General features: G+C 45.2%; 1 protein-coding gene and 1 non-coding gene across 2 annotated transcripts in view; one reads left to right on the forward strand and one right to left on the reverse strand.

Moving 5' to 3' along the window:
- The window catches only part of MYOM2 (myomesin 2), a 167,696-nt gene extending 164,371 nt beyond the window's left edge, over window positions 1-3,325 (forward strand). Inside the window, exon 38 of the mRNA XM_043542341.1 lies at window positions 1,152-3,325. Within this exon, the coding sequence (XP_043398276.1) occupies window positions 1,152-1,517 (366 nt within the window). The 3' untranslated portion in view covers window positions 1,518-3,325. The remainder of the gene's footprint in view (window positions 1-1,151) is intronic.
- A 4,839-nt stretch (window positions 3,326-8,164) lies between these two features.
- On the reverse strand, window positions 8,165-8,268 carry LOC114019257. The gene has a single exon (XR_003564364.1). It is a non-coding gene; the product is annotated as a U6 spliceosomal RNA (small nuclear RNA).
- Window positions 8,269-27,835: the final 19,567 nt, after the last annotated feature.

Genomic DNA, 27,835 nt, shown 5'->3' on the forward strand with positions numbered 1-27,835 from the left:
CAATCTTTCAACCAGTTATGCACCCACCTTACAGTGATTTCATTTAGACCACCTTTTCCCAGTTTGCTTATGAGAATGTCATGTGGGACTGTGTGAAAAGCCTTACTAAAATCAAGATATATCACATTTACAGCTTCTCCCCATCCAGTTGGCCAATATTCTGTCAAATAAGGAAATTAGGTTGGTTTGGTATGATTTGTTCATGACAAATCTACTCTGGTTATTCATTATGTAGCCCTATTATCCTTTAGGTGCTTACAAATTGATTGCTTAATAATTTGTTCCAGTATCTTTCCAGATATTGAAGTTAGGCTGTCTGGTCTATAATTCCCCAGATCATCTTTCCCCTGATCCCCTTTTAAAGATAGGTACTATACTTGTCCTTCTCTAGTGCTCTGGGACCTCAGCCATCCTCTGAGTTCTCAAAGATAATCACTAAAGGTTCTAAGACTGCTTCAGCTAGTTCCTTAAGCACAGTAGGGTGGATTTCATCCGGCTCTGCTGACTTGAATATGTCTAATGCAGGGGTTGGCAACCTTTCGCACGCGGCCCATCAGGGTAATCTGCTGGCGGGCCATGAGACATTTTGTTTACGTTGATCGTCTGCAGGCATGGCCCCCCGCAGCTCCCAGTGGCCATGGTTCACCATTCCCAGCCAGTGGGAGCTGCGGGAAGCAGCATGGGCCGCAGTGACGGGCTGGCTGTTGCTTCCCGCAGCTGCAATTGGCTGGGAACAGCGAACCATGGTCACTGGGAGCTGCGGGGGGCCAGGCCTGCAGATAATCAATGTAAACAAAATGTCTTACGACCTGCCAGTGGATTACCATGATGGGCTGTGTGCCGAAGGTTGCTGACCACTGGTCTAATGTACTTAAATATTTTGGCTTGCAGTCCTTCCCCTTTGTTGCTAACATTAATTGTGTTAAATATCTGGTCACAATTTACCTTTTTACTGAAGACTGAGGCAAAATAGGCATTAAACTCCTCACCCTTCTTGACGTTGTCCAATGTTGGCTCTGCTGAGTAGAAGATCTACACTTTCCTTTGTCTTTTTCTCTTGCTCCTAATGTATAATAAGTGTGGTGACAACCAGCATGCTCAAATAAACCTTCTGTTTCACTGATGCCTAAAATGACTTTTCTTTTCCTTAGACTTTGAATCTGACCTGTTCTGTATTTGGAAATCCTGATCCTGAAGTGGTGTGGCTTTGGAATGACAAGAAATTTGAACTTAATGAACATTATTTAGTTGCACTGGAGCATGGAAATGTTGCCAGCTTTACAATCAAGGGAGTGTCCTCAGAGGACTCAGGCAAATATAGCATCAATGTCAAGAACAAGTATGGTGGGGAAACAGTGGATGTCACTGTAAGTGTGTACAAACATGGTGAAGAGATGCCTGACATTAAACTTTCCCAGTTTGCTAAACCACGGATAATACCACCACCAGCACAAGCCACAGAACCTCCAGAAAAAGCAAAATCAACCTCCACAGCTGAGAAATCCAGTAGGAAATAAAGTTTGAAAGCCGTGTTTGACATACAAAACCATATAGATGAGCTGTAGTTGAAGTGTTGCTGCAAATAGGTAACTGCCAGTGTCCAAGGAGATGAGCTTTTAAAGCAGAGTTGGGCAGACTACAACCCAGGGGCCACATCCTCCAGCCTGTTTAATCTGAGCGTTGAGCTCCCACTGCGGAGCGGGATTTGGGGCTTGCTCTGCTCCCATGCTCCAGCTGGGAAGCAGGGTTGGAGACTGCTCCGCATGTGTGTGCCGAGGCTCCTGGAAGCAGCAGCATGTCCACCCTCCGGCTTCTGCGTTTAGAGGTAGCCGGGGGCTCTGCGCACTGCCCCGACCCCAAGAGCCACCCCTGAAGCTCCCATTGGCTGGGAACTGCGGCAAATGGGAATTACAGGGGCGGTGCCTGCAGAAGGGGCAGCATGCGGAGCTGCCTGGCCACACCTCCACATAGGAGCTGGAGGGGGGACATGCCGCTGCTTCCAAGAGCTGCTTGAGGTAAGCGCTGCCCGGAGGTTGCACCCTTGACTTCCTCCCATGCCCCAACCTCCTGCCCCAGCCCTGATCCCTCTCCTGCACCCCAACCCCCCCTGCCCCAGCCTGGAGTCCCCTCCTGCACCCTGAACTCCTCATTCATGGCCCAACCTCAGAGACCGCATCCCAGACAGAGCCCTCACCCCCTCCTGCACCCCAATCTCAATTTCATGAGCCACCATACAATTTCCATACCCAGATGTGGCCCTTGGGCCAAAAAGTTTCCTCACACCTGTTTTAAAGGCATGCAGTTGTGCAACAGTATTGTACATTTGTGCAATTATATCTTTATGAAAAAATACAATATGGCACGACTTACAAATAGCAACAGGCCCAATATGTGCCATTGGTTTAATTATCAATTGCAGTTTCTGTAAAGTTACAGTGATATAAATTTTCTTCGCTGAGAATCAGTTCCCCAGCAACAAAAGTAGCATGCTGTAGTTAAATATGCATTCAGAGCTGCACTTACTCATTACTCACTTGTGGAGTCTCTTTGACTTTGAAGGTGCTCCTCATATGAGTAAGGGAAACTGAGATGGCCACTGTAGTCTGTATTTAGTAGCATTGTTATTCTGTACTGCAAGCTGATCTTTGGTAGTGTTCTACAGATGATCACAGTGGACTTGTTAAAGCATAAGTTACATGGTTGTATTTTGTTTTTCTTGCTTTGTGCTGATAAAACTGAAAAAGTCACCTTGTGCTTCTCACTGCACCAAATCACACCTAACTAATTTGGTTTACTCTCTTTCATTGTTTAATTATGGCTTATTGCATAATTTCACAGCTGGTAGCATGCAGACAATTGATTTTCAATAAAGAAAACAAACTATGGTTAATCACAGTCACTGTGTGGCACTTACAACATTACATTTGCTCTTTATGGTATGGGTCAAGATGCAAATTTAAATTGGAAAAACAAGACATGTATACAATCGTGCAGCTTTCTAGGGTCCGATCCTGCTTTTGCTAAAACCAATGGCAAGACTCTGATGTCTGTGGAGCAGGAGCTTAATATTAGACCCTGATTCTGCAGATACTTAAGCATGTGCTTACCTTGAAGCATGTGAGTAGTCCCATTGCATCAATTTTAGTGGGACTACTCAAGTGCTTAAAATTAAGTATGCACTTGAATGTTGGCAGGACTGTAGGGCCAGATTATCTATACAATTACAGCCCCATTGTCCATGCAGGCTCTAATCTGTTCATAAATGCCCAGCAGAGAATTCCCCTCTTGGAGGGTAACTTCCTGCTTATACAAGTACGCTGGATCCAGGCCCTGCACCTGTGGCCTCCCCTCCCCGGAGTAGGGTAAGTATCGGGGAGAAAGGAGAGGAGAGGGCATGGTGCAATGGAACTATGCTATTCAAAAACTTCATTGGGTAGGCTCCTATGGCAGTGGTGCAACTCAGCGAAGCCAGCTGCAGCCGTAAGTCATGTTGGGGTCACAGCTGGCCCCTGAGAATCAGGGAGCCATAACCAGCTGCCTGATGGACACCTCCTACATCAAGTAGTGCTCAGGTGCAGGAGAGAATTGACCTTTTCGTGTGTTCCACACAACTGGAAATCCAAGGGTGGACATAGAAATCATGGCCCAAGTCCACAAAGGTATTTAGCCTCCTAGCTCCTATTGAAATCAACAGGAGTTAGGTGCCTAAATACCTTTGAGGATCTGGGCTTAAATACCTAATCCTGCTTCCCTTCCTCATATAAGTATTACACCTCTACAGCAGTGGGACTACTAGTGTGACCAAGGTAAGCAGGATTTGGTTCGATTTTACAGTACCATCTGAACAGCTTTGTGATTAAAAGGAAAACTGACTGACAACTAAATTCTCTCTTAAACGGGGCTACTTTTCCACAGTACCAAATAATGAAGTATGGCGTTATTGAAGAAAAAATCTGCTCTTGAAACCATTATCAACTGTGAGTAGCCAGTGTAAAAATAAGCATAGAAGCTCTGGGAATTAAATATTTTTATAGTATATGTATTAAAATGTATGTAATTCTTTTTGAACCATTTCATTTAACAAACTGCTCTCTTAGGAGCTGTGTATCCTTACAGTTATGAAATGGAGAGGTGAAACGTATGGATGATACAAACAATGTAGAAAAATGTTAGGCAATGGTCAGAAATGGCTATTCCTGTGTGAATCAGACCTGTATTTATGGACTCAGCATATATAGTCATTAACTGGGATGACCTAAGAGGAAACACCTGCATTTAACATGAGATCATTTGATCTGGGGGGTTTTATAGAAGACAAAAGCAAAGCAAAGATTTATCACTAGAATACCTGACACAGTAAGAAAATGAAATGTTTTATTTGAATTTGACATCACAAGGACGAGACTGACCCTCTTAGTGAAATAAAATAACCCAGTTTTTCAATTATTATTCCAATTTAGTATTTAAGACCTTTTCACTAAACATCAGAGCCAGACTCCACAGCATACAAAGTGAGCATCAGCAAGAATTTAATATTATTCTTATCTCCTTCTACCGTACACAGGTTAAATGTAGTTGAGACTATCAAATTATTGCATGTTATGGCAGCTTTTCAGAGGTATCCTTGGGCACAGCAAACAAGGTTAGACTCATCTCAGTTGTACCTTTTAGCGGCTCTTTTAGTTAAGCAAGCTTCAGTTATTTCCTTTCAGGCAGAGGGAAATAATTTATTATGACAGTTAATCTTCTGCTGAAGTACAGAAATTATCATTCACTGAAATATTATATTCAAAAGACCTAGGATTTCTTATAAGATGTTTCATCTTTTTCAATGTGGCTACACCTGTTTTCTTTGTACACAGTGATCTCATTTTAAAACCAGTAGTACGAAAATCAGGTGAGCACTCCGTTAAAAGAGATTTTTCGAAGCAGACTTGCATTGAATTGTCCACAGGGATTTTAAGGTCTAATGGGTATTAGAGAGGCAGATAGGGTAGCTTAGTAATCAAGTCAAATTGAATTCATGATTAGGTATGTTAGCATTTGCATGTACCCTTTATAAGCTTAATTTCCCTTTTAGTTTAATTGAATTACATTTTAGGACGGGGTGAGACAAAACTGTATGTTTACTGAGCCAGATCCTTAGCTGGTACAAGTCAGTTGAAGTCAATGAAGTGATACCAGTTTACACAGTTGAGAATCTGGCTTGTAATTTTTACAAAGCCAGGGTCCCATTAAAGTTAGCCATACCTCCTAGAAATACTTTTATTACAGTGAGGGCTTGTCTACACTACAAAATTAAGTTGACTTTATCTAATGCGACCTCGAGCCCCCGAATTAATGAAGTCGATTGTGCATGGCCACACCATGGCCATTGTCTCGATGGAGTGCGTCCTCATTCTCAGCTCCTGCATCAATGCACAAAGCACTGCATCATGGGTAGCTATCCCAAAGTGCAACTTGCCACAGTGTGCTTTGGGAAGTTTGTGCAATGCCACATGGGACCAAAACATTGTCGCAGGGGAGAATGGGAACATTGCATTGGCATCCCATGATGCACTGTGCTCCCTCCCTCACATCAATGGCAAACAACCCAGTGGTTTTCGTGCCTTTAAACCACTGTGCATATGCCATACCCCAGAAGCCTGGAGCCTGCTCAGCTGTGCACTCTTGCTGTGAGCATCTCAACCACCTCGCGTCTTCACCTGCAATATTTCCAGAGCCAAAGTAGGGTCTGCCACGCGGAACATAGCGATGTCCTGCAAGCAGCCCTGCTGCAAGCCATTTAAAAAAGCAATTCACAATTACTGATGGCAGTCACAGAGCAGCTGCACTCTGTTGAGTGCTGTTTCTGGTCCCATGAAACAAGCACTGACTGGTGGGACTGCATCACTTTGCAGGTATGGGACGATGAGCAGTGGCTGCAGAACTTTCAAATGTGGAAGGCCACCTTCCAGGGACTTTGTGCAGACTTTCTCCTGACATGCAGTTCAGCAACACAAAAATGAGAGCTGCTCTGACAGTGGAGAAGCGAGTGGTGATCGCTATTTGGAAGCTTGCAACACCAGACAGTTCCGGTCAGTGAGAAATCAAACCATGGGAGCTGCTGTACTCCAAGTGTGCAGGGCCATTAATTGACTTCTACTATGAAGAGTAGTGAGTCTGGGAAATGTGCAGGACATAGTGGATGAAAGGGATAATGGACTTTTCGCCCACCCCTGATGGAACACTTTGGGGAGGGTGATTCCGCACCCAGCGATGCTGGCTGGCTGTCCACCAGGGTCTGCAGAGGGACTCTACGCTCCTGCTTCTGTTCCTGCAGTTCAATCAGACGCCTCAACATGTCTGCTTGGTCCCTCATAAACCGAAGCATATCATCCTGCACTGCATGCTCTTGCTCATTGGAAGCTTTCCTGCTCTCCATGTCCCTGTCTAACTTCTCGGACAGTGAAATCCTCCATGCTCTCAGCTCTGTGTCAGCTGTCCTGGAAGCGTTCATTATTTCGGTGAACATGTCCTCCTGCGTTCTTTCTCTCCTCCTTCTAATCAGCAAAAGTCTGCTTTCAGGTGTTGATGACACGCAGAAGGACGCATTTCCAGCTGTCAGTCAGGGGAAAAAATAAAGGAGCCATTATACATGAATAAAATGTTTCCATAGTAAGGCTGTTTTCATAAAAAACCAACAACCCCTTATTATACTATGTACATATATACAAGCCATAACATAATCAGAATCCGTAACCGTTCACTGTGCTGCTTTGTTGCTCCAGCCATGGTGAGTAGGTCTTCCTCTGGGTCACAGGTGACCTACATGCCCTTTTTTCCCATGTAAGAGCACTTTTAATGAGAACCTCCCACACTTCCCCTAGGCGACCCTATGTGATATCAGTTTCCTGAGGGTAACAGAGGCGGAAAGGAAGGAGATGCTGCAAGCGTCTGGGAATAGACCCGGTCCTTATGCTGCTATGCTGTGTACCACAATGACGCCAGCAGAATTAATTCAGGAGTTGCATGGGAAAGTGTCCTACCATGGTGGAAGAAATAAGACTGCCCTGCCCAGAAACTTTCTGCAAAGATTGCAGAGTACCTCCATGAAAGTTTCCTAAACATGCAGTACCACATGTGTGCCCACTAAAGTTTAACTGGACTTTCATTTTAAATGTTTACGCACGAGAGGTGCCTTCCCCGGCATCATGGTCGGCCACCATGCTGTCCTATGACCCACTGGGTTCCAGGGTTCAAAATATTTCCTGGCTCTCGGGGAGAATGGATCCACCGCTTACCTGTCTCCCGTTATCCTCCTCTTCCTCATCCACCATATCATCCTCCTTGTTGTCCCTAGACTCACACACCTGTGAGGTGTCCACGTTGCTTGGGGGGGTGCTGGTAGGGTCCCCCCCACCGAGAATCGCATGCAGTTCATTGTAGAATCGGCATGTGTGGGGTTTAGCACCAGAACAACTGTTCGCCTTCCTTGCCTTCTGATACGGTTGGCGAAGTTCTTTTATTTTCACGCAGCACTGCTGTGTGTCCCTCGTGTGCCCTTCTCCCCCATTCCATGAGCGATCTTTGCATAGATGTCAGCATTTCTTCTGCTGGATCAGCACCCTGCCTGCACAGACTCTTCTCCACACAGTGATGAGATCCACCACCTCCTGTGCAGACCAGGCTGGAGCGCCTTTGGTGTGTCATCTCCATGATCAGCTGTGCTCAAGCTGGCACGCTCCCAGTGCTGATCAAACAGGAAATAGGTATTCAAAAGTTCCCAGGGCTTTAGCAGGGGAGGGGCTGTTTCCTGTGTACCTGGCTGCAGTGCAGCAGAGTTGAGAATGATCTCCAGAGCGGCCATAGATGAGCATTGTGGGACACCACCTGGAGGTCAAGTAAGTCAAATTACACAACGCTGCATCTGCACTACCTTGCAGTTGGCCCATGAAAATTGAACTAAGCGCTACGCCTCTCGCAGAGGTGGATTACAGAAGTCGACATCGGAGGTGACTTAGGTCGATGTAAAGGACCAGGTAGTGTAGACACATATATTAACAGGTCGATTTAAGGCGGCCTCCTTCGACCTAACTTTGTAGTGTAGACCAGGCCTGATTTTCTCTCATTTTATGTTTTGAGAGTTTCATGTTGTGCTTTTCTAGGCAATCCTAGCATAATGCAGCATAGCTGGCTTTTCACGAATTTGCATGTCATCCTTGTGCAGGGGCCATGCTAATCTTCTCTGTATCATTCCAAATTTAGTATATGTGCTGCTAAGATGTCAGCCAGTTGTGCTGATAAGCCTGAAGTTGCTGCTGGATCTCTCATGTTGGCAGACTGTTGCAAGGCTGGCTGGGCTGCCTTTCCTCTGTGCACCTGCTTCCTTGGAATCGTCTTTGATTTGTACACTGTTTACTTCCTTGAATACAAGACCTATGAAAATTCCTTTCAAGATCAATTTACAGGTATTTTTTATGGGGAAAAGATTTTTTTTGTCATGGCTGTATTTGCCTTTAGTGTAACACTTTCTCCAGCCCATAGGGTTCTCTCATATCCCACAGCCCAAACATACACACACACTACATTCATCTGCTCACATATGGAGAAAGAGTTTCTGAGATAATAGCACCCTAAGTGCTGTTAACCCACAGATTGTTTTTAAAGGAAACTTTTGAAAAATAACAAAAACCCTTCTTTCCCACTTTGCAGGAGAAGAATTAATCCTCTAGGTGGCACCAAAAGAACAAAATAAAAATGAACAGGTCTTAAAAAAATTCCGCCAACTCTAGCATATCCATCTTTTTGATGCAAACACATCACTTATGGAATGGGAGATTATTAAAAGCATTATGCTTATGCCTGTGACAAGGACAGGTCCAGCAAATTCTATTTCCAGGAAATAGCAGATGATTTTGCAGGCAATAATGCTGCCTTTTAATCTTTTCATGATACACTTTAGGAGGAATAAAACATTCCTTGCAAGGTATTACAAGACTCTTCTGACATTAAGTGTTCCTTATGATGTGAAACATACAGAACATGCGCGCTACCTGAGCAGTGTAATTTGAAGATGAAGTTTAAATGAATACTTATCAAACCTAGCTGTCTCAGCAGGTTTTCAAAGCACTGTCTCAAAGCTCTGAACGTTTTGCACAGAGGACCCAAGTCCTGCTGTTCTTATTCCGTCCTTATCCAGACAAGACTCCTTTTGAAATTAATGGTTTCAGAGTAGCCGCCGTGTTAGTCTGTATTCGCAAAAAGAAAAGGAGTACTTGTGGCACCTTAGAGACTAACCAATTTATTTGAGCATAAGCATAATGCATCCGATGAAGTGAGCTGTAGCTCACGAAAGCTTATGCTCAAATAAATTGGTTAGTCTCTAAGGTGCCACAAGTACTCCTTTTCTTTTTGAAATTAATGTGAGCTTTGCAGGAGTGAAGACTGCAGGATCTGGCTCTAAGCACTGACATTGCAAGATTCAGTGATGTCAAGATCTGTAACAAACTACTAGGAGTATATATTAATATTTCACTCCTCCTTGGAATGTGCAGTGGCTCAGTGCCTGCGCTGTCCTTGGATATTAGCTCAGGGTTTATCAACCTGCTACATTTTAAAAATAGCATACTTGACCTCCGAATGCCTTGTTTATGAACATTTGAACTGTGTGGCTGAGCGTTAGAGCATTGTTACCCAGGAATACACTTCTCATTGTTTAAATTAACATCGCCTGATTTCCTGTTGTTGCTGCTACTTTGTTTTATGGTAATTTGCTAAGTCTTATACTCTGCCATTGGTGTGGGTGGAAGAAACAGGACACAGACACTCTAATCTGGTTAATGTGGAGCCTGCAACTTTATTTAAAACTATTACCTAGCTGAGCTGGAGAAGCTAACCAGCAGGGTTTTTTCTTCTCAACTGGCACCAGGAAGGTGATTGTAAAGGCCATGCCCTCTCTGTACCCTCAGGCCTGCCATAAGTCCCTGACTAGAAGCTTGAATCCCAGACTGCTCCCTTCCTCCATGCTGGAGGTGGGAGACATGAGATGAGGAAGCCACAAGCTGTCTACAAGCTGCACGCTTTTTTTGGTGGCATGTACGTAGTGTACAAAGTCATGTAGCCCTAGCGTGGGTATTAATAGCATTGTAGATGGTGAGGCATGGCTTAGTTGAGTAGCATAAAGGCATGCCTGAAAGGGGTGGGTATGTATGCAAATACACGCTCAACAACTCTCTACTTTCCCAAGCAGTGCCTCCCAGTCTACACTGATATTTTTAGCAAAGGAGTGTCTCGCTGCCAGAGCCTTTCCTTGCTGCTGTGAAAGACTCTGGCAGCAGGGTGCTGCTGAAGGCTTTCCCCACTAACTCCCCTTTGCCAGAGCCTTTCACTGACAATGTAGCTACACACCACATTGTGGAAGCTGCCTGCTTTTCACTTTGGTGTGTAGCTATGCATACCATACTCGCTACCACCAAGGCAACCCCTTTATAAGCAATGCTGTGCTCAGAACCAATAACCAAAAGCCCAGTGGGTTACGAGAACCACATGTGGGGCCAGATTTTCCAAGGATCTCAGCTCCCATTTAGGCATCTAAATAAGGATCGGATATTTAAAGGCACACAACACTTACCTACCACCTGGCAGAACTCCAGCACCTCAGCTTTCACCCGATGTGCTGGGCACTTCTGAAAATCTGGCCACTTATTTAGGTGCCTAAATGCACCTGAGCAATCTTGAAAATCCAGCCCCAAGCAATGGGCTGAGTCCTTCTGAAAATTGTGGCCAGAAACACCTACATGACATCCCCCACCCAGTGTAGGATTGATCTGAGCTCATCACAAACAGCCTCACAGTGCCCATGTGAGCTAGGCAAGAAGGGTTATCCCCATTTCACAGAGAGGGAAATGAGGCACACAGAGATTAAGGGAGAGATTTTAAAGGCACAAATGGAAGTTAGACATCCAACTCACATTGATTTCCAGTGGTGCCTATCTCCCATTTGTACCTCTGGAAATCTCCAAGTGACTTGCCCAAGGTCAAGCAGGAAGTCAGTAGTAAAGCTAACAATAGCACAGAGATCACTAGAAACCCAGCTCTGTGCCTTAGTCACAGACCATCCTTCCTCCCTACTCAAAACATTTCATAATTCAAAACAAAACAAAATTAGATTTAAAAAAAACAAGGTGTTTTTGTTTTTTTACAAAAGATAATTGGGAAGTACTATATCAGAATTGCTAATGGAATACTAGTTGAAACTTAAAGTTAACAAATATAGAACTCAGAGGACTCAATTGCCATGGAGTGTAGAAGGTACTGTGTATAATCACGTTATTATTCTAAAGGGACAGACAGTGTTCCCATGACCTCTGATCCATCAGATTTGTGATACAATTTATGTATTGACAGACAAACTTGGAAATAATTCTGTCTAGCAAGCAGGATCCTCTTCTCTTTAAAAGCTGTCCAAGCTCACAAGCCTGAAGAGAGATTAACTTGCTACTATGCTACCACTTGTGCTGCTGGACTGCTGCATGCTCTGTTTTATAATGAGCTTCGCTCCTCTCCCTCTCCCTCATCTTACATGGTATTGAAATAGAACAGGGGAAACGGAGAGGGGACGCAGTGGCTCTTCCCAGTTGCTGATATCAGCCTCTCTACTTGAACTCCATGTGGCTGGGTCTTTGCAATCGTGGAGGGGATACATAGTGAAGGGTAGAGCAAGGAAGCAGGCTCTCTGACTGCCATGTTCAGCATATTTCTATGGTAGTTAATGCTGCTCAAACCAACCCAGCGCTGTTTCTCCAACTACAGCTTCTACTTCCATCAGAAAGGCAGACTGACTAGTTCTGGGGAAAGGACATTATAGAATCGCCATTCCTGGTGGCAGGCTCTAAGCACAAGCAAAAGCATGGAGAAAAGCTGTAGCCGTTGCTAGATAACACATATTTTTGCTGGATATTATTGTTTTCAACTTGCCACAAAAAGTTCTGCAGAGGTGTAGAAACTCCACTTTGACTGCACTGTGGGTTAGAAGCACCCTGGAATACTGCCCAAGTAAACAAGGCTTGGAAAAGCTTTTGCACCATTCCAAAGTTTCCAGCTGCCTTCTTGATCTCTCAGAATACCTTTTTACGCACGCTCAGTCCTCCCTTGACCTTTTCCTTCTCAGCTATCTCTTGCACTGTAGCTGTTTGTTGCCACAACTATGCGTAAGTACTTTACATATCTTCCTTTCCCAGTGTCAAACGACTTAAAAATAAATTGGCCAGATTCTGTTCTTGGCTAGATCAATAAAAAATCAGGGTAAGTGCACTTAAGCCAACAGAGTCCCTCTGGATTGCCACTGGTGTAAATGAGAGCAGAATCTGGTGCAACTTCTTTACAGGGGTATGCTACCATAGGGGCTGATCCAAAATCTACTGAGGTCAATGGAAAGACACCCATTGACTTCAGTGGGCTTTGGATCACGTCCTTAGTACTAGAATGAGCTTTCAGACTTAGCTCTGAATGTGGCTGGCATGTAGCTGCACTGCCCCAAGAGGAATACCAGGAATGAATTCCAACCCAGAGAGAAAGAGAATTCCTCTCCAGGCTCCCCTTTTGCATCAAGATGGGGTAAGGGGAGAGGAGTAGTTTATTTCAGACTTTATGGGATAGCATACTCCTCCCTGCACATCTGGTCAGCTAGTTTATTCAGTGCACACTCTCTGCCCATCTCCACCCACTCACAACCCATTTGCTCCTGGTGCAGGGAGGAATATTGGGTATGCAGACCTTGCTTTCCCTGATGACTAGAGCAGGAGTGGCCAATCTGCGGCTCTTCAGAACTTAATATGCGGCTCCTTGTATAGGCACCGTCTCTGGGGCTGGAGGTACAGGCGCCAACTTTCCAATGTGCCGGCGGATGCTCTCTGCTCAACCCCTGGCTCTGCCACAGGCCCTGCCCCTACTCCACCCCTTCCTGCCCCCTTCCCTCAGCCTGCTTGCTCCTCCCCTCCCACCCAAAGCCTCCTGCACACCACAAAACAGCTGATTAGGAGGGATGGGGAGGAGCTGATTGGCGGGCCTGCTGGTGGGTGGGAGGCGCTGGGAGCGGGGCGGGGGAGCTGATGGGGGGCTGCTGACGTATTACTGTGGCTCCTTGGCAATGTACATTGGTAAATTCTGGCTCCTTCTCAGGCGCAGGTTGGCCACTCCTGGACGAGAGCCTTCTTCTCCCACGTAATTCTGCATTGCACCAAGACACAATCTCAGTGTTATTTTCTATAAACAACAATTGTCAAATAGCAAATTCATAGGGAGAGGCATTTAATTTTCAAATTTCTAATTGCAGAAGTATGGGAAATAAAAATTACATCTTGAAAAAAAAGTCTAGGTTGTTTGGCTCAAATTTTGGTTTTGTAATAACACACTTAATCTACAAAACCTACTAGAAATGTTTCCATTTTTAAAAAATTCCAATGTACAGAGAGATATTAGAAAAGCAAATATACATCGTCTGCAGGGTTTGCAATCCAAATATTGTAGAATTGGGCTAGGGCCTGAGAAACTGAAATGGACTCCAAACAGACCACAAAAAGAATTGAAATTGACTAGTCTATATTCATTGTGCAAACTGAAAGGCAAAAAAAGTAAAAGTAATAAAAGAGCATAAACAATGAAAAGTACATTTGATTGCTAAATTCTTCTGTGTGGAATAGTCTGTGGCATTATTTGTTATACACATAAGGAAGTTCTATTTTCTAAACAAACAAAAACCCTGTTATTCTCAATATGTCCTACACTTATTGTCATTTAAATTGTGTTTGTGTTTGGAAAGTATTTTAACTGAATTGTTTGTTTTTCTCCAATGAGTCAGCTAGATTAATTGTCTAGCAAGCGGACTAAGACAGGGACTGCAGACTGATGCAGCAAAGAAAAAAGCATCAGCATGCAATAAATACCATGAAATATATATCTGCAAGTGTACATTATTGATATTATTATCACAGGCATTATTTGAACCCCAGTCACTGTGTACAGAGAGAAATGGGTAACAGGGGAAAGTAGTTTTAACTCCTGAACAAGATGTCAATCTAAGACTTTTTTCCTTGAAAATACTTAAAATTGGCTTACAAGCGACTATTCCCATTTCAGTGGCACTACTCAGATGAGTAAAGTTACAGGTACATATGCACACATATTTGAAGATGGGTACTAAGGCCCAGATCCTCAAAAGTATTTATATATCTTACTCCCATTGATTTAAATAGGAGTTATATCGGTCTAAGGTCCATTCTTGTTCCCATTGAAGTCAGTGCTAACATTTCCGCTGGCTAATTGTTATAAGTGGGGCTGGTAGTACTGCCTATTATTAAGATTTCCTGACATTGCTCATTATAAGACCCTGTTTTCAGTTGCTTATAACTTTGCCAACCTTTGCCATTTGGTCTGAAATGATCCAGGCCAGCTGTCTGCCTCAGAAGGCTATTTTGTTTGTTTGTAGTTCAGTTAAAACGGTGCATCCATTTCCATGAAAGAGGCTTAGGAAAATACATTGTTTTGAAAAGGTTAAATAATTCTGGTGACCTTTTCTAGAGAATGCCTGACTTGAAATTTGGAAGGGGAGTTGCATTTGTGTCAGGGACATGCCTTGTGCCAGCCCTGTTAAAATCCATCCAAATTTGGCCAAGTGAAAAATCACAGGTCACACACAGGTCACAAGCTCTAGATTTGCTAGAGTTTAACAGCTAAAATCTGTGATAAGTCTATATGCACTGGGCATACTCCAGATCAGGGCTGAGAAGGGTGTTCCATGCAATTGCAGTTTCAGGCTGCTGGGTGCCATGCAAAGTCCAGGTCCAGGCCCAGGCTCCAGAATTGAGAGCAGGAAGCCTGTCTCTCCTATGTTTCATGATTAAGGCAGCTGAGTTCTGCCCCGGAGAACTGGATTATATCCCTGCTTTGACACACAGTTCCTAAGAGATGACTGTCAAGTCACTTAAACCAAAATTTTTCACAGCTAGTCACTAACTCATTTTCTGGGTGCCTGACTTGAGACCATGGGGGTCTGATTTGTGGAAGCGTTGAGCACTCACAACTGCAGCTGAAGTCAAAGGCAGTTGCATTTTGAGCATTTAAAGCGCTACATAAAGCCAAGTATCCTGAAAAATCAGATGCTCACCTCTCACGTTAGGCACCCAAATTTAGTGGACACTTTTGATATTAATCTCTCTGTATCTAAGTTCCCTCTATGTAAAATGGAGATAATACTATCTCCTAACCTCGCAGGGTGTTGTGAAAATAAAGTAATTAGTCTTTCTTATATTAGATAGCACAATTCAGGCAAAATACGTTATAGGACACTAGATGAAAGTGCAGTAGCAAACTAATACAGTCAGGTCTTAGTTTTTTAATGGCAAATAAGCTAGTTCCTTAGTAGTAGGTTCAGATCATACTTTTGAGGCTGCCTTTGAGGAGTTAAGCCTTATTATTTAAAATGGTCACCGAGAAAGTGGGAATGAAAGGGGTGAATAGTGCACAAGAAGCAGTAGACTGTTCCCTTCAGAATGAACAGCCCGGAGGAAGGATACAAATGGAGTTATTAAGAAGCTTGGAGCGACCTACGGGAGGGAGTGGGGAGATGGGAAGAGAGGAGAGCAGAGCTGTGAGTAGGAACAGCTTTGTGTAAAGACTTGAAGATTAAGACAAGAACATTCAGAAAGTGCTGGGAAGCTGGTGAAGGGGAATGACAGGGCTAGAATGGCAGGAGACAAAGGTTATCTCAAGTGCTTATATACAAATGCACAAAGCCTTGGAAACAAGCAGGGAGAACTGGAGGTCCTGGTGATGTCAAGGAACTATGACGTGATCGGAATAACAGAGACTTGGTGGGATAACTCACATGACTGGAGTACAGTCATGGATGGTTATAAACTGTTCAGGAAGGACAGGCAGGGCAGAAAAGGTGGGGGAGTGGCACTGTATGTAAGGGAGCAGTATGGCTGCTCAGAGCTCCAGTACGAAACTGTGGAAAAACCTGAGTGTCTCTGGATTAAGTTTAGAAGTGTGTGCAACAAGAGTGATGTAGTGGTGGGAGTCTGCTATAGACCACCGGACCAGGGGGATGAGGTGGATGAGGCTTTCTTCCGGCAACTCACGGAAGCTACTAGATCGCATGCCCTGATTCTCATGGGTGACTTTAATTTTCCTGATATCTGCTGGGAGAGCAATAGAGCGGTGCATAGACAATCCAGGAAGTTTTTGGAAAGCGTAGGGGACAATTTCCTGGCGCAAGTGCTAGGGGAGCCAACTAGGGGGGGCGCTTTTCTTGACCTGCTGCTCACAAACCGGGTAGAATTAGTGGGGGAAGCAAAAGTGGATGGGAATCTGGGAGGCAGTGACCATGAGTTGGTTGAGTTCAGGATCCTGACACAGGGAGGAAAGCTAAGCAGCAGGATACGGACCCTGGACTTCAGGAAAGCAGACTTCGACTCCCTCAGGGAACAGATGGCCAGGATCCCCTGGGGGACTAACATGAAGGGGAAGGGAGTCCAGGAGAGCTGGCTGTATTTCAAGGAATCCCTGTTGAGGTTACAGGGACAAACCATCCCGATGAGTCGAAAGAATAGTAAATATGGCAGGCGACCAGCTTGGCTTAATGGTGAAATCCTAGCGGATCTTAAACGTAAAAAAGAAGCTTACAAGAAGTGGAAGTTGGACATATGACCAGGGAAGAGTATAAAAATATTGCTCGGGCATGTAGGAAAGATATCAGGAGGGCCAAATCGCACCTGGAGCTGCAGCTAGCAAGAGATGTCAAGAGTAACAAGAAGGGTTTCTTCAGGTATGTTGGCAACAAGAAGAAAGCCAAGGAAAGTGTGGGCCCCTTACTGAATGAGGGAGGCAACCTAGTGACAGAGGATGTGGAAAAAGCTAATGTACTCAATGCTTTTTTTGCCTCTGTTTTCACTAACAAGGTCAGCTCCCAGACTGCTGCGCTGGGCATCACAAAATGGGGAAGAGATGGCCAGCCCTCTGTGGAGATAGAGGTGGTTAGGGACTATTTAGAAAAGCTGGACGTGCACAAGTCCATGGGGCCGGACGAGTTGCATCCGAGAGTGCTGAAGGAATTGGCGGCTGTGATTGCAGAGCCCTTGGCCATTATCTTTGAAAACTCGTGGCGAACGGGGGAAGTCCCGGATGACTGGAAAAAGGCTAATGTAGTGCCAATCTTTAAAAAAGGGAAGAAGGAGGATCCTGGGAACTACAGGCCAGTCAGCCTCACCTCAGTCCCTGGAAAAATCATGGAGCAGGTCCTCAAAGAATCAATCCTGAAGCACTTACATGAGAGGAAAGTGATCAGGAACAGTCAGCATGGATTCACCAAGGGAAGGTCATGCCTGACTAATCTAATCGCCTTTTATGATGAGATTACTGGTTCTGTGGATGAAGGGAAAGCAGTGGATGTATTGTTTCTTGACTTTAGCAAAGCTTTTGACACGGTCTCCCACAGTATTCTTGTCAGCAAGTTAAGGAAGTATGGGCTGGATGAATGCACTATAAGGTGGGTAGAAAGCTGGCTAGATTGTCGGGCTCAACGGGTAGTGATCAATGGCTCCATGTCTAGTTGGCAGCCGGTGTCAAGTGGAGTGCCCCAGGGGTTGGTCCTGGGGCCGGTTTTGTTCAATATCTTCATAAATGATCTGGAGGATGGTGTGGATTGCACTCTCAGCAAATTTGCGGATGATACTAAACTGGGAGCAGTGGTAGATACGCTGGAGGGGAGGGATAGGATACAGAAGGACCTAGACAAATTGGAGGATTGGGCCAAAAGAAATCTGATGAGGTTCAATAAGGATAAGTGCAGGCTCCTGCACTTAGGATGGAAGAATCCAATGCACCGCTACAGACTAGGGACCGAATGGCTAGGCAGCAGTTCTGCGGAAAAGGACCTAGGGGTGATAGTGGACGAGAAGCTGGATATGAGTCAGCAGTGTGCCCTTGTTGCCAAGAAGGCCAATGGCATTTTGGGATGTATAAGTAGGGGCATAGCGAGCAGATCGAGGGACGTGATCGTTCCCCTCTATTCGACACTGGTGAGGCCTCATCTGGAGTACTGTGTCCAGTTTTGGGCCCCACACTACAAGAAGGATGTGGATAAATTGGAGAGAGTCCAGCGAAGGGCAACAAAAATGATTAGGGGTCTAGAGCACATGACTTATGAGGAGAGGCTGAGGGAGCTGGGATTGTTTAGTCTGCAGAAGAGAAGAATGAGGGAGGATTTGATAGCTGCTTTCAACTACCTGAAAGGGGGTTCCAAAGAAGATGGCTCTAGACTGTTCTCAATGGTAGCAGATGACAGAACGAGGAGTAATGGTCTCAAGTTGCAATGGGGGAGGTTTAGATTGGATATTAGGAAAAACTTTTTCACTAAGAGGGTGGTGAAACACTGGAATGCGTTACCTAGGGAGGTGGTAGAATCTCCTTCCTTAGAGGTTTTTAAGGTCAGGCTTGACAAAGCCCTGGCTGGGATGATTTAACTGGGAATTGGTCCTGCTTCGAGCAGGGGGTTGGACTAGATGACCTTCTGGGGTCCCTTCCAACCCTGATATTCTATGATTCTATGATTCTATGAAAGCTATTCTAAGCAGTAGCATTTTGGATAGACTGGGGGGCAGAAACAGAGGGGAAGATGTGGCAGTAACCAAGGTAGACAAAGACCAAGGTATGGACAAACATTGGAGTGATACAGAGGGGGAGGAACTGAAAGTGAATTGAGTTCTGAGATGTTGTAAAGAAAGAACCAGCAGGATATGGCATGGACAATAGCCAGAGTTAGTAGGGAGAAGAGAGGAGAATCAAATATGGCACCAACCATGTAAGCCTCACAATGGGAACAATAGTGGAGATTTTGATAGTGATAGAAAGGGGAGTTTTCAGGGGAAAGATCAGGACTTCTGTGTTCAGCACTTGGAGATTTAGTTGGTAGCAGATGGGGGAGATACAGTCATAGATACGAGACTGGGCAGAGGAAGAAGGGTCAGGGTAGATAGCTAGATCTCAGAGCTGTTGGCTTATAGGTGGTAGCTAAGTCCATGAGGGAGGGTGAAGTCACCCAGGGACGACCTGTAAAGGAAAAGGGGGAAGGGTGGAAAGTTTCTGGATAAACTGCTAACTAACTTGCATCCAGGCGGCCCAGGGATATATCCACTGTGCAAGTATGTGTGCGTGTGTTGATGTACTATATAGCACAGCACATAACATAAAGCTCTGTACAGATGAAAATATCCCCAAGAGCAGGAAAGCCTTATTTAAACATCATAATGCTGATTTAGCATCTCACTAAATTAATGGGAGCTGTGAGGCTAAATCCTCGAGTCAGCTTTGAAAATCTTAGCCCAGGGGTTCTCAAACTTTTACATTGGTGACCCCTTTTACACAGCAAACCTCTAAATGCCACCCCCCTTATAAATTAAAAACCTCTTTTTTATATTTAGTACTATTATAAATGCTGGAGGAAAAATGGGGTTTGGGGTTGAAGGCTGATAGCTTGCAACCCCCACGTAATAGTCTCAGGCCCCCCTGAGGAATCACAATCCCAAGTTTGAGAACCCCTGTCTTAGCCTGAAACTCCCTCTGTTCGGTCCACCTGTTCCCCTTCTCTGGAGCTGTATAGGGCATGGGAGCTGATACAATCTTAGGGGTGGACTAATTTCAGCATAATCTTTATCACAAGTCGTGGAATGTTCCTACACACCCCACTGCTGTGTGGAACTAGCTTTCCCAAGTGTAGTAGGGCTCATTTTCTTCCATCTTATGGGCCACTGCAAGGAAGCAGACTTCATCCCTGTGGGCTCCATTGCCTTTCCCCATCGAAGTGCCACATCAGCGCTGTGGGCAAGGGAGTGTTCACCTTCAGGCTGCGCAGCCCCTTTAAATTTCCTTCCCTGGTTGGCTGATAGCAGGATAGATCTCAACTAGAGCACAGCAGGAATTGCACAGCTATCAGAATTCTCTGTGCAGTGATTTCATACATCAGAGCGTATACAGCTCGCTGCTTTGGTTCTGCAAACCCAATAATACCTTTAATAGAAAGAAAAGAAGAACTACTGTGCAGCGTCAGATTTACTGATGTGCTGAGGTGCTCTGCACCACTCGAGTGATGCAACACAGCCATAAACCTGGTTTAAGCCAGCTTTATGGCTGCTCTGCATTGCTAGAGTGGTACAAAGCAGCCAGAGCAAACCGGTGAATGTGGCCCTATATTTTTGTGGAAGTTCTTTCTGTAGACACCCTGAGCAAGAATTTCTGATGATTTCATTTCATTGCCCTGGTATAAGATATTGACTGAGCAGTTGCTACATTGCAGTACTTGGCAAAAAAGAAAGCAAAGTCATATATTTTATCTGCTATTTCCTAGTTTTAAAAAAAATCCTGCCCTGTTAGGCACCTTTTATTTTGCTTCATTGTAACAAACTGCTTCCATGCAAAAACTGCCTTGCATGAGTCATGGGAAGCTACTTCATTAGCTCTCACTTTAATTTTTGCCCTGTTTTATTTTTGGTGAGTACTGCTAGCTCAGTGAAGCCTCATGGCTTTTCAGCATGGGTTATGAATATATCACAAAGCATAAAACATAAAATGAAACAAGGAAAATTACAATAAAGTCGCTTGTCCTGGGGCACAGGATCAACAAAAGGCTTGTGCACCACTTAAGTCTTGCTCTGAAGGTTTAACTGGGGCTGGTGCTCTGACCAGGGGTGAACTGCAACCATGCTATGCAGATACTTCTAGGATGTTAACCAAGCTGCTTGCACCTCTTCGCCCCCTTCCCCCTGACCCCCACCCGCTGCTCACACCCCTTCACCCCCTCCCCGAGCCGTTCACTGCTTGCATGCGTCTCCTTGCCCCTTCCCCAAGGCCCATCTGCCTGCCCATCACGAGCGCCTCTTTGCCCCCTTCCCCAAGGTCCCCATGCAGAAGGAAGAGGCAGAGCGAGGGCGGGACCTGGGAGGGGGGAAGAGAATGAGTGGGAGCAGGGCCTCGGAGTGCACTCCAAAGGCGATTGGCTGGCTGTTTGGGGAGGCTTTGCCTCCCCCGGCCTCTCATGCCCGCCACCCATGAAAGTGTCCTCACTCATGTTAAGCCTCTTCCTGTTTTGAAGGTCACGAATCCAATCAGGCAAGATTTCACGTCTTTCATTTCTTCTGTGGCAGTATCTGCTGCCAGTAAATGATAATCAGATGAGCAGGACAGGAAATATGCAGCAGTTCTGGTTTCTGATTGAGTTTAATCTCCTGTGTAAATTTAGCCATGTAGGAAGCAGAATGTGTGTTAGTTGTGGCTACATTTTCCCAAGTTAGCTGGTACATCTCAAACATGTCATTTATTGCTGTGGCTGTAAACAGAGGGGATGAATGTCACGTCAGTGCAAAAAAATGTGGATCTGTTTGCTTTAAAATAAAAAAACCCCCTGCAAACAGAAAACCAAGAATTGGACAGTCCAAAGCATCTAGTCAAAAAACAGACTAGACACCACATTTCTATCTATTCCTTCAATCAGTTTAGATCTGAAAGCATCATCATTCTCTTGCAGATACTTACGACAGGGATGCCAGAACGGGGGAGCCAGAGGGACATGGCCTCATCACTTTTTACTGGCCATAAGGGTGAGCGATGAGGGGAGGGGCAGAGAGGAGCAAGCAGGGGACAGGGTTTTGGGGGGAAGAGCTGGCACGAGGGTGGGGCTATGGGAGAAGGGGTGGTGTGAGGGCGGGGGAAGTGGCGCTAGGGGAGTGGGGCATCGGGGGAATGGGCAGCACGGGGTGGAATGTAGGGGGAAGGGGCTCTACAAGGGCAGGGACATGGGGGAAAGGGGCAGCGTGAGGGGGTGGGGCACAGTTCCCAGATTTAGGGAGCTTCCATTGCTCCTGACTTACGAGTGAGGTTGTCTGCATTAGGAAGGGTTTTTGCTGCTGGACAGTATTGTCACACAAAGTCACCAATAGGCCCTTCTGCTATAAACAAGCGGTTGTCCAGCAAAACAAAGAGCACGCACAGATTCATTGACACAATCACGCTGTGCCCTCTCTTTCATCAAAACCCTGGTGAAAGCTCCTGATATTGACTGTTTGTCCCGAAGCTCACTTTCTTCTTTAAGCTTCGTGTGTTGCTTGCTTTCAACATGCTCCTTTATTCTGTCAGCGTGAGCACTGACCTTAATGCTGCAGTACTTCCAGCGCAATGCATCCTCTTCACTCCCGTCTTTACTTCTCCTGAAAATTTCTAAGCACTGATTTTCTTGTTGGTATTCAGGCATAGCTTTGCATCTTTGCTACATGTTTACCGTTTTAGCTTATCTATCTGTAACCCCCAAGGAGTTTACCTAGATTCCTGGGGCTCTGTGTGCTGGTAGCTCAAGAAGAGGCACACTCCTTCCTGGTGGGGAGTGTGGGGGACGAGGGGAAGGGCAAGGGCAGACTGAATCTGCTTGGCAACCGAGAGAGAGAGAGGAGAGGCACTATCTGGAAAACAAGGGCCTCTGTTGATTTGGGGAAGGATAGCAGGCATACCTGCTCAGAGGAAGGGGTAGAGTCAAAGGATTGACAAGAGAAACCCTGGGAAGAAGAGCTAACCTGACCAATAGGAAGTGGATGCCCTCCCCTAGTGTCCCTGGAGGAGGGAGAAGCCATTTTTTGGGTGTCTGGAGCCAGCCACAGAAAGAGCAGGACTGGCTGCGTGGGATCCAGAGGAATCCAGGCCTGTACATCCAAATCCAGAAGGAGACTGGCACTAAAGGAGGTATCCGGGTGGATAGGGAGCATTGCGCATCTTTATCTGGGGAGGATTGATTGTTTAAATTCAGCACCACAGTAAATGGACAAAAAGAAATAGGTGGGCCCTGTATCCTTGTGAGCCAATCATAGCACAATATTAACATTTGATTTTCCAACCTCCCATGCATGTGTGTTCTGTGTTTTATACTGTGGAACTGCTTCAGTCTCAGAGCTGTAGGACACAACAATTGTGTAAAACTTTAGTGTTTAACAAAAATAAGTACCTAGAAAAATACTCAGTCAATTGATAAATGGGTGTAAAAACTGAACTCCTTTAATAAAAAAAACCTGTTAATTTATCAGTGATAATCAGTAAAAATTGAAATGCGTAACTCTAAGAATTCACCAACCCTTGGATCAGCAAATGACGATTGGGCGTCTTCCTAAAAGAGATGCCCTAGATCAACCATAAATTATGAATCTTGATGCAAGAATTACTGGGTACATTTTATAGCCTGTGTTACACAGGATGTCAAGATTGGAGATAATTCACTTCTAGCCTTAAAATCTACGAATCAGTAACAACGGCCCTGTGACAGGTTTCAGTCGGTCCTCCGAGCCCCTAGGGGGCGATGGAGAGCGATGGTCCCATGGGCAGGCCTTAGTCACACCTTTCGGGCGCTGGGGAATTAGCAGAAAAGGTGTGCCAGCCGGAGTCGGCAGCGCGCCCCTCAAGCACTGGGGAGCGCCGGCACGAGTCGGCAGCGCGCGATTCTGCTACCCGAGGCGGGTTGGCCGGGGTAGGGGAACGCAGGCCCACCCGACTCCACTGTGTTCCAGCCCAGGGCCCTGACCGTGGCGGGAGAAGGTCCCACCACTGGGTCAGCAGGGGACTATCCGCGCCCTGCTGACCAAATACACCCACCACATGGTGCAGTTCTGCCCCTGGGCTACTTCCTACCCAGTCTCTCCAGCGGGCCTCTCCGGTCCCTCCAGCTCGTCCGGGTATTCAGCTGCTGGCAGCTCCAGCTCCCCCTCTGTGTCGGGCTCACGCTGGCCCGGGCTACAGCCGGGCCCCTCCAGGTCCTCCGGGTACTCAGCGGCTGGCAGTCCTGGTCGCCACAGGCCTTCCTCCCGGTCAGGTTCCTCCTGGCCCCGGGCCTCTCCTGGCTCAGCAGCAGGGTCTGGAGGGAGCAGCCTGTGTCTGTCTCCCTCCCTGGTGCTGCTCTCACTGGGCAAAGGGCCCCGGCCTTTGTACTTCCTGTCCCACCCCTCCCCTTCCGGGGGTTGGCGTAAACTTGGTCTGGCCCTGCCCACTCAGGCTGAGCGGGTGGCTCTTTACCCTCTGGTTCAGAGGGAAACTACCCTGGCTCCCTACAGGCCCCATAACAATCCAGCGTCATTAACCGAAACCTTTGAGTATGCCCTAGACCAGTGGTTCTCAAACTTTTCTACTGGTGACCCCTTTCATATAGCAAGCCTCTGAGTGCAACCTCCCCTTGTAAAGTAAAAACACTTTTAAATATATTTAACAGAATTATAAATGCTGGAGACAAAACGGGGTTTGGGGTGGAGTCCAACAGCTCGTGATCCCTCCCCTCCATGTAATAACCCCGTGGCTCCCTGCGGGGTCCCAATCTCCCATTTGAGAACCCCTGCCCTAGACCATGCATTTGCAGGTACAATACAGAAAAAAAAGGATAAGAAACTGTGTCCGTTAAAGGAAATATTAATGACAATTTAATAACAATTAAAAGTAGAAGACAGGGGATGTGTTTCCTGATCTCGCTGCAAGATAACTTATATCTAGTGAGGATGTGTGAAACTTTTCCCAGAGTCACAGATATGTGTCATGCTATTCGCAATCTTTGCAGCAAAAGTGAGACAATTAACAGTAATGAGTTATGTGCAACCTCTCACGTATCAGGTTGAAATTTTGATTCACACTGACTTGCCAAGTCATTGAAAATAATGGGTTCATGTTAAATGACAGTTCCTTGGGCATTCTGTGAGTTGTGGCTCCCAAGGGATTAATTATCTCTTATGCTACTTTGAGCACTATTACTTCATTTCTATGGTGATTCTGCTGATACTCAACATGTAGTTCACATTTAATCCTGAGACTAAAATATTCTTGCAGGGGAATCTTAATTTGTGAGCCCATTGTATGCTCTGCAGGCTAAGGAAGCAAAACAGCGTTGATATTGCCCTTTTAGTATTGCTCCTACAAGGAAAAGTCTCATAAAAAAGAGTTCACAGCAATGTACCTCACTTGATTGTTTTTCATTTCAGCCATAAAAAAACTTACTTCCATGAGCTTTGTATTTGTGGTACAGGAAGAATTATATAGAAATAATAAATACATTATTATTATTAGGGCTGTCAAGTGATTAAAAAAATTATTTGTGATTAGTCACATGATTACTTGTGCTGTTAAACAATAATATAATATCATTTATTTAAATATTTTTGGATGTTTTCTACATTTTCAAATATATTGATATCAATTACAACACAGAATACATAGTGTACAGTGCTCACTTTATATTTATTTTTTATTACAAATATTTGCACTGTAAAAAAGAAAGAAAAGAAACAGTATTTTTCAATTCACCTAATACAAGTAGTGTAGTGCAATCTCTTTATCATTAAAATTGAACTTAGAAATGTAGAATTATGTGCAAAAAATTGCACTCAAAATAAAACAGTGTAAAACTTTAGAGCCTACAAGTCCACTCAGTCCTACTTCTTGTTCAGCCAATCGCTCAGACCAATGGGAAGGTAGAACTTTTTCAAATTGGGAAAGAAACTTTCCCTTTGTCTGTTCTCGCTGGGCTGCAAGGACATAGAGAAGCAATGCTTTAAGCATATTTAAGCCTGGTATGATTACAGATTATCAGTTCATACCTTGAACCTACTTATCCGAAGCCTCAGATATGTAAGTAAATTAGGGAATGTGTAGAAAGACATGATTAGGGTTATTTCTTTTATTTCTCATTGGCTTGTGGACTCCTCTGTCCTAACACCAGATGCTTTTGTTTGCTCGTAACCTTTAAGCTGAACCCCCAAGAAAGCTATTTTGGGTGCTTGATTTTTGGAATTGTTCTTTTAAAATCTAGCAAAAGCCTAAGTTCCAGATGTATTTTCTTTCTTTTTGGTTTTAATAAAATTCACCTTTTTTAAGAACAGGATTGAATTTTGGTGTCCTAAGAAGTTTGTGCATAAGTTGTCTAATTAGCTGGTGGCAACAGCTAATTTCCTTTGTTTTCTTTCTCAGCTCTTCCCTGGAGGGGTGGTGGTGGTGGAAGGGCTTGAGGGTACCCCACAGGAAGGAATTCCCAAGTGCGTCTTCCTGGGATCTAAAAGGAGTTTTGCATTTGGGTGGTGGCAGCGTTTACCAAGCCAAGGTCAGAGAGAAACTGTAACCTTGGGAGGTTAATACAGGCCTGGAGTGGCAAGTATTAATTTTTAAAATCCTTGCGGGCTCCCACCTTCTGCACTCGAAGTGCCAGAGTGGGGTATCAGCCTTGACACTGTCTTTAGAAATTTCACATTGGTACCTTCTTTGCGTTTTCTGAAGTGAAAGTGTTCTTAAATGGAACAACATATGCTGGGGTAGTCATCCGAGACTGCCATAACATGAAATATATGACAGAATGTGGGTAAAACATAGAGTAGGAGACATACAATTCTCCCCCAAGAAGTTCAGTCTCAAATTTAATTAACTCATTATTTTTTTAACGAGCGTCATCAGCATGGAAGCATGTCCTCTGGAATGGTGGCCAAAGCATGAAGGGGCATAGGAATATTTAGCATACCTAGCACATAAATACCTTGCAATGCCGGCTACAATACCTTGCCATGCGAACACCTGTTTTCACTTTCAGGTGACATTGTAAATAAGAAGTGGGCAGCATTATCTCCTGTAAATGTGAACAAACTTGTTTGTCTTAGTGATTGGCTGAACAAGAAGTAGGACTAAGTAGACTAGTTGGCTCTAAAGTTTTACATTGTTTTGTTTCTGAGTGCAGTTATATAACAAAAAAATCTACATTTGTAAGTTGTACTTTCATGATAAAGAGATTGCACTACAGTACTTGTATGAGGTGAATTGAAAAATACTATTTCTTTTATCATTTTTACAATGCAAATATTTGTAATAAAAATAATAATATAAAGTGATCACTATACACTGTTCTCTGTGTTGTAATTGAAATCAATATATTTGAAAATGTATAAAAACATTCAAAATAGTTAATAAATTTCATTTGGTATTCTGTTGTTCAACAATGTGATTAAAACTGTGATTAATTGCGATTACTTTTTTTGAGTTATTTGCATGAGTTAACTGTGATTAACTGACAGCCCTAATTATTATTACTACTTAAGGCTTATTATTACTAATGAAAAGTTTATGAATGAAGATAATCGAAGAGAACAATGGTGTATGATAAAACCAAAGCTGGGTCTAGGGCAGTGGTGAGCTGGAGCCGGTTCACATCCGTTCGCTAGAACCGGTTGTTAAATTTAGAAGCCTTTTTAGAACTGGTTGTTCTGCGAGGGAGAACCGGTTCTAAAAGGGCTTCTAAATTTAAACACCAGCCAAAAGTGGCGCCTTAGGTGCCGACTCCGTGGGTGCTCCAGCCTTGGAGCACCCACGGGGAAAATTTGATGGGTGCAGAGCCCGCACCAGCAGCTCCCCGCCCCGCGCCCGGCCCCAGCTCACCTCCGCTCCGCCTCCTCTCCTGAATGTGCCGCCCCACTCTGCTTCTCCACACTGCCCCCCCGGCTTCCCGCGAATCAGCTGTTCGCGCAGGAAGCCAGGGCGGGCTGAGAAGCAGGCGGCGGCTTCGCGCTTAGGCCCAGGGAGGTGGAGCGGAGGTGAGCTGGGGCGGGGCGCGAGGAGGGTCACACGCGCCGGAGCAGGTAACCCGGGGGGAGGGAGGCAGCGTGCAGGGGAACCGCTCCCCGCCCCAGCTCACCTCCGTCACCCTGGGCCTGAGAGTGAAGCCACCGCCTGCGTCTCAGCCCTCCCTGGCTTCCCGCATGAACAGCTGATTTGCGGGAAGCTGGTGGGGGGAGAGAGAAGCAGAGCA

Source organism: Chelonia mydas, chromosome 3 (assembly GCF_015237465.2).
Source record: "Chelonia mydas isolate rCheMyd1 chromosome 3, rCheMyd1.pri.v2, whole genome shotgun sequence".
Lineage (NCBI taxonomy): Eukaryota > Metazoa > Chordata > Testudines > Cheloniidae > Chelonia > Chelonia mydas.